Below are 7,628 nucleotides of genomic sequence, written 5' to 3'. Positions count from 1 at the left end.
ATCAAAATTGTCAATGGGACAACAGTAACAACAATAACCAAGGGTTAAAATAACCATATATTGAACAATAACAATAAGCATAGAGTACATGTGCAGGTTGGTTGGTCTGTCAGACACTGTCCCTCATCTTATGACAGGCAGCAATGTAGTGCGCTGCCAACCCACAGCTCTCTGCGTCCTCCCCCAACAGGACGGGTAGCCTATCCTCATCAGAGAGGTATTTGAAACCTTGAATAAGGGTTTCAAATTTGGGGAAATTAAGCTCTCTAATTGATTAATATTTTGTGCTGTGGTTGCACAGCCTTTCCTCTACAGGGAGCCAGGTTTTCCTGTGTCTACACTTCTCAATAGCAAGGCTGTGCTCACTGAGCCTGTACTTTGTCAAGGTTTTTCTCTCTCTCTCTCAGCCTTTCAGTCTCTCAGTATCCCCCTCTCTCAGTTCCTCCCCGGGCGCCGAAGACGTGGATGTCGATTAAGGCAGCCCCCCTGTACCTCTCTGATTCAGAGGGGTTGGGTTAAATGCTGAAGACACATTTCAGTTGAAGGCATTCATTTGTACAACTGACTAGGTTTCCCCTTTCACTTTCCCCTCATTCAGACTCCAGCACCTACGCTCATTTTCTGTTCGAAGCGTTTGACACCCACAAGAATGGAATGGTGAGCTTCGAAGACTTCGTCACAGGCCTGTCAATCATCCTGAGAGGTTCTGTCACAGAGAAACTCAACTGGGCTTTTAACCTCTACGACCTCAACAAAGATGGCTTCATCACCAAAGAGGTATGGTACGATGTGTGTGTGTGTGTGTATGTGTTTGTGTGTGTGTGTATGTACAGTTGAAGTCGGACGTTTACATACACCTTAGCCAAGTACATTTAAACTCCGTTTTTTTAAATTCCTGACATTTAATCTTCGTAAAAATTCTCTGTCTTAGGTCAGTTAGAATCACCACTTTATTTTAAGAATGTGAAACGTCAGAATAATAGTAGAGAGAATGATGTATTTCAGATTTTATTTCTTTCATCACATTCCCAGTGGGTCAGAAGTTTACATACACTCAATTAGTATTTGGTAGCATTGCCTTTAAATTGTTTAACTTGGGTCTAACGTTTCGGGTAGCCTTCCACAAGCTTCCCACAATACATTGGGTGAATTTTGTCCCATTACTCCTGACAGAGCTGGTGTAACTGAGTCAGGTTTATAAGACCTCCTTGTTCACACACGCTTTTTCAGTTCTGCCCACAAATGTTCTATGGGATTGAGGTCAGGGCTTTGTGATGGCCACTCCAATACCTTGACTTAGTTGTCCTTAAGCCATTTTGCCACAACTTTGGAAGTATGCTTGGGGTTATAGTCCATTGAGAAGACCCATTTACAACCAAGCTTTAACTTCCTGACTGATGTCTTGAGATGTTGCTTCAATATAGCCACATAATTGTCCATCCTCATGATGCCATCTATTTTGTGAAGTGCACCAGTCCCTCCTGCAGCAAAGCACCCCCACAACATGATGCTGCCACCCCCATGCTTCACGGTTGGGATGGTGTTCTTTGGCTTGCAAGTCTCCCCCTTTCTCCTCCAAACATAACGATGGTCATTATGGCCAAACAGTTCTAGTTTTGCTTCATCAGAACAGAGGTAATTTCTCCAAAAAGTACGATCTTTGTCCCCATGTGCAGTTGCAAACCGTAGTCTGGCTTTTCTATGGCAGTTTTGGAGCAGTGGCTTCTTCCTTGCTGAGCGGCCTTTCAGGTTATGTTGATATAGGACTCGTTTTACTGTGGATATAGATACTTTTGTACCTGTTTCCTTCAACATCTTCACACGGTCCTTTGCTGTTGTTCTGGGATTGATTTGCACTTTTCACACCAAAGTACGTTCATCTCTAGGAGACTGAATGCGTCTCCTTCCTGGGCGGAATGACGGCTGCCTGGTCCCATGGTGTTTATACTTGCCTGGCTGCCTGGTCCCATGGTGTTTATACTTGCGGCTGCCTGGTCCCATGGTGTTTATACTTGCGGCTGCCTGGTCCCATGGTGTTTATACTTGCGGCTGCCTGGTCCCATGGTGTTTATACTTGCGGCTGCCTGGTCCCATGGTGTTTATACTTGCGGCTGCCTGGTCCCATGGTGTTTATACTCCTAAGGATGAACCAGACTTGTGGAGGTCTGCAATTTTTTATCTTGGCTGATTTCTTTTTAAAAAATCTTGGCACTGAGTTTGAAGGTTTGGCCTTGAAATACATCCACAGGTACACCTCCAATTGAATCAAATGATGTCAATTAGCCTGTCAGAAGCTTCTAAAGCCATGACATCATTTTCTGAAAATGTCCAAGCTGTTTAAAGGCACTTAGTGTATGTAAACTTCTGACCCACTGGAATTGTAATACAGTGAATTCTAAGTAAAATAATCTGTCTGTAAACAATTGTTGGAAAAATGACTTGTGTCAAGCACAAAGTGGATGTCCTAACCGACTTGCCAAAACTATAGTTTGTTAACAAGAGATTTGTGGAGTGGTTGAAAAACTGGTTTTAATGACTCCAACATAAGTGTAATGTAAACTTCCGACTTCAACTGTATGTGTGTGTGTGTGTGTGTGTGTGTGTGTGTGTGTGTGTGTGTGTGTGTGTGTGTGTGTGTGTGTGTGTGTGTGTGTGTGTGTGTGTGTGTGTGTGTGTGTGTGTGTGTGTGTGTGTGTGTGTGTGTGTGTGTGTGTGTGTGTGTGTTTCAGTGTGATATAATGAGCTCTATCTATGACATGATGGGGAAATATGTTTTCTCTTCTAAACTATTCCCCCATCGTCCCCTTTGTGTGTGTGTGTGTGTGTGTGTGTGAGCACAAATATGTGTGCGTGTGTGTGTGTGCATGTTTGTGCGTGCATGTGTATTTATGTGTGTGTCTCTGTGTGTGCCTCTGTGTGTGTCTCTGTGTGTGTGTGTTTCAGGAGATGACTGATATAATGAGCTCTATCTATGACATGATGGGGACGTGTACGTACCCCTGTATGCAGAACGATGCCCCCAAGGAGCACGTCGACAACTTCTTCCAGGTAACACAACTAACCACAGATCTAGGATCGGATGAACAACTTCTTCCAGGTAACAACTAACCACAGATCTAGGATCGGATGAACAACTTCTTCCAGGTAACAACTAACCACAGATCTAGCATCGGATGAACAACTTCTTCCAGGTAACAACTAACCACAGATCTAGGATCGGATGAACAACATTTTCCAGGTAACACAACTAACCACAGATCTAGGATCGGATGAACAACTTCTTCCAGGTAACAACTAACCACAGATCTAGGATCGGATGAACAACTTCTTCCAGGTAACACAACTAACCACAGATCTAGGATCGGATGAACAACTTCTTCCAGGTAACAACTAACCACAGATCTAGGATCGGATGAACAACTTCTTCCAGGTAACAACTAACCACAGATCTAAACCTTGATTCAATCCTACTGCGCTTGTAGACAATAGCACATTTTAAAGGCCATGTTACTGCATTAGTGGAGGTAATGCAGTGGAGGTAAACTGAGAAGATGTCGGCTCAATTAGAAATTACCTTTAAATGCTTTAGCACGGCATCTTATTTAATCCAGGGTTAGATAAGTCTACCTCCAGTGTTTTCTAATTGAATCCAGGCCCCAGGGTTAGATAATTCTACCTCCAGTGTTTTCTAATTGAATCCAGGCCTCAGGGTTAGATAATTCTACCTCCAGTGTTTTCTAATTGAATCCAGGCCCCAGGGTTAGATAAGTCTACCTCCAGTGTTTTCTAATTGAATCCAGGCCCCAGGGTTAGATAATTCTACCTCCAGTGTTTTCTAATTGAATCCAGGCCCCAGGGTTAGATAATTCTACCTCCAGTGTTTTCTAATTGAATCCAGGCCCCAGGGTTAGATAATTCTACCTCCAGTGTTTTCTAATTGAATCCAGGCCCCAGGGTTAGATAATTCTACCTCCAGTGTTTTCTAATTGAATCCAGGCCCCAGGGTTAGTTAATTCTACATCCATTGTTTTCTAATTGAATCCAGGCCCCAGGGTTAGATAATTCTACCTCCAGTGTTTTCTAATTGAATCCAGGCCCCAGGGCCAGTTAATTCTACCTCCAGTGTTTTCTAATTGAATCCAGGCCCCAGGGTTAGATAATTCTACCTCCAGTGTTTTCTAATTGAATCCAGGCCCCAGGGTCAGTTAATTCTACCTCCAGTGTTTTCTAATTGAATCCAGGCCCCAGGGTTAGATAATTCTACCTCCAGTGTTTTCTAATTGAATCCAGGCCCCAGGGTTAGATCATTCTACCTCCAGTGTTTTCTAATTGAATCCAGGCCCCAGGGTTGGTTAATTCTACATCCATTGTTTTTCACAAAGGGTTTTAAAAGGACCCTCTAGACATAACCTCCTTATTGTTGCATTCTGACTTTGTGAACAACCAAAATGTCAAATAGAGGATGCTTATATTTTCCTGTTTCAGATGCAGGTGTGTAACCTGTACAGTGTGTGGTGTGAAATGGAAATGTGTTTGTTGCATATCCCATGGAGACACCCGTCGGAGTCACGGCCAGGGATCAGAGTAGCATATTCAACTGTTTCTCTGTTTCACTCTGTCAGAAAATGGACAAGAACAAAGATGGCGTGGTCACCATTGAGGAGTTTCTGGAGTCTTGTCAAAAGGTTTGTGTGTCTGTGTGTGTGTGTCTGTCTGTGTGTGTGTGTCTGTCTGTGTGTGTCGGTGTGTGTGAGTGTGTCTGTGTCTGTCTGCGTGTGTCTGTGTGAGTACCTGTTTGTGTGTGTGTGCATGTGTTCAATTTCAGCATGATTCTATAGGATATGATTATTTATGACGTGATTTAATCATATTTAAAACGTCACAATGTGAAGTTTATTTCCACAAATGTGTGTTTTTTCATCAGAAATGATTGCTTGAAGTACATCCACAGGTACACCTCCAATTGACTCAAATGATGTAAATTGGCCTATCAGAAGCTTCTAAAGCCATAACATCATTTTCTGGAATTTTCCAAGCTGTTTAAAGGCTCAGTCATTTAGTGTAGGTAAACTTCTGACCCACTGGAATTGTGATACAGTGAATTATAAGTGAAATAATCTGTCTGTAAACAATTGTTGGAAAAATTACTTGTGTTATGCATGAAGTAGATGTCCTAACCGACTTGCCAAAACTATAGTTTGTTAACAAGAGATTTGTGGAGTGGTTGAAAAACGAGTTTCAATGACTCCAACATAAGTGTATTTACACTTCCGACTTAAACTGTATATCTTTTAGTCTCTCTGAAATCAAATAATCTAGTGATAGATTAAACAAATGACTGTCATTGAACAACCCCATGACATGATGAGATGTGGAAAATCACACCAATCTCTTTCATAAGTTATTGAAACAATAAAGCTAATTTACTAACATTGGATCTTCAACTTGTTATTTATTTAAGAACCTGTTACTGCTTCTGTACTGTTTAAACCTTCTCTCCAACTGCTTCTTACCCGTTGTGCTTTTTGTCCCTTCCTGCCTCCTGTCCAGGATGAGAACATCATGCAGTCCATGCATCTGTTTGACAACGTCATTTAGTGATACTTCCTGTGGGTGTGGCCGAAAGGACAGGGTGCCCATATTTAGCCTCACAGCCTCCACCCCTAGCTCCCCTCTATCCCCAAACACAGACTCATTAGGGATGTCGGGGTAAACGGTACCCCTCCATGGATCTCCACTCTCCTCCTACCTGGGAAGATCAGACAACAGTTAGGTGTGCAATAGGTACACCTCCATGGGTCTCCACTCTCTCATCCACCTCTAGCCCATCTCTGCCCCCCAAAAGAAACTCCCCTACCTGGGAAGATCAGACAACAGTTAGGGGCTCAAAGCCACGCCATGTTGGAGACCATATCACTCATTTTATATGACATCACATTCTCACTATGCAATAATGTTATTGATTCTCTAATTACTAGTTTGACAAAATGGTGGACTGTTATTCTTCTAAGGGCAAAAGGCTTTAAATGAAACAATAATCTCACTGCTTGGTCTGAACTTGTTAACTGTGAGATGTATTATTATCAATCATCGACATTGTTCCATTTCTTAATGTTCTGGAAGGGAATCCCCTGGCTGACGGAATTACCCACAACCCTCCAATCATCCATATTGTGTCCTATTTACCTCATTTTCAACAGAAATATGGTCCGGGTCTGTTTAGGTTTTTTTGTGCGTGACTTCTGGTTAAGCGCTTCCGGCCAATAGTTGGGAGCTAGCTAGCTAACTAACTCAGTATCGCTTCTCGCAACTTTCCAAACATGGATTCACATAAATGGTAATTTTATGTTCTGTAAGGGGTTGCCACGGTAACTGTCAGAAACGGAAACTGTTCATGGAGCAGGAGTGTTTTGACCACCAAACTTTTTTGAGGAGCGAGTGCAGTTGTGAGGCGCCTTTTGATTTGCACCCACCTCCTAAGGACGAGGAGTCTCTTTGGCTTTGGCTCAAAGCATTGAAAAGATGCTGTGAAGAAGTCAATGGAACTCTGTCAAAACAATCTAATTGCCATGGAAACGCGTGGGGGAAAGATGCCATGGGGGAAAAGATCCCAAATCTCCTCATTGCCCCCAGCAAAATGAACCTACATTTAGGCGTGTTATTATTTACAGTATAGAGTATGTGTACTATGTTGTGGTAAAAATCAGAGTTTAACGCTTGTATGGATGTCAACCACAGGAGGTTGGTGGCACCTTAATTGGGGAGGACGGGCTCATAGTAATGGCTGAAGCGAAATCGTTGGGATGGTATCAAATGCATCAAACACATGCGATTGATGCCCTTCCATTCGCTCCGTTCCAGCCTTTATTATGAGCCGTCCTCCCCCCAGCAGCCTCCCCTGATATAGTGTATTAATACTCACTCCGTTCCATCCATTATTATGAGCCTTCCTCCCCTCAGCAGCCTCCTGTGATGTCAACCCCAATGTTCAGGTCATCGTCACCAACCACCGACATTAGTTAAAAACTACTTTGACTACACCACTGATTTCTGTATGCTAGCTATGCTACCAGCTTTTATGAAGGTGAGTTAGCATTTATCAGTCACTCCTTCTAAACCTGAAAAGGTACAACTCCTAAATGATGCAGCAAAAACAGCCAAATAAATCCAAATCAGACTTTAGTAACCACATTGTGGGCCTGTTTAGAATGCATCAATCATGACGGATTGATGAATATACATTTTGTTATATCAAATATGTTGAATGTGCACCAATCCGGCGTCCCTCTTATCTCCCCCACGGTCTGCGTTCCATTGACCTCTTTACAGCATCTGTAGTGTCTGCATGATGTGTGTTTTAAAAAGGACATTAAGTAATATTTAATGTGGTTGTGTGTGTACTGTATGTGCTGGAGATTACTCCTTCTGAAAGTGTCTGTGTATATTTTTGTACAGACATGATGTTGATGATGTCTGTACAAACCCAAATATAAGTGAATAAACCACTGTTGCTATGCAAACAAATGTACATGTTTTATTTGTAGTGTTGGAATCGGCTAAACTTCGAACATTCAGATATGAAATAAATGATAGAGGACGAAGCCTTGAACAGGAAGAGTGAAAGAGAC

At 42.5% G+C, this 7,628-nt stretch overlaps 1 protein-coding gene across 1 annotated transcript in view; it reads left to right on the top strand.

Moving 5' to 3' along the window:
* LOC121844679 (Kv channel-interacting protein 2-like) overlaps positions 1-6,612 on the top strand; it is a gene marked incomplete at its 5' end in the record, with an annotated part of 11,245 nt that extends 4,633 nt beyond the window's left edge. Inside the window, 4 exons of the mRNA XM_042315059.1 lie at positions 599-777; positions 2,944-3,048; positions 4,623-4,685; positions 5,551-6,612. Of these exons, the coding sequence (XP_042170993.1) occupies positions 599-777; positions 2,944-3,048; positions 4,623-4,685; positions 5,551-5,598 (395 nt within the window). The remainder of the gene's footprint in view (positions 1-598; positions 778-2,943; positions 3,049-4,622; positions 4,686-5,550) is intronic.
* Between the last annotated feature and the right edge of the window lie 1,016 nt (positions 6,613-7,628).

Source organism: Oncorhynchus tshawytscha, unplaced genomic scaffold (genome assembly GCF_018296145.1).
Source record: "Oncorhynchus tshawytscha isolate Ot180627B unplaced genomic scaffold, Otsh_v2.0 Un_contig_4783_pilon_pilon, whole genome shotgun sequence".
NCBI lineage: Eukaryota > Metazoa > Chordata > Actinopteri > Salmoniformes > Salmonidae > Oncorhynchus > Oncorhynchus tshawytscha.
This window is presented reverse-complemented; position numbering and strand designations above follow the sequence as displayed.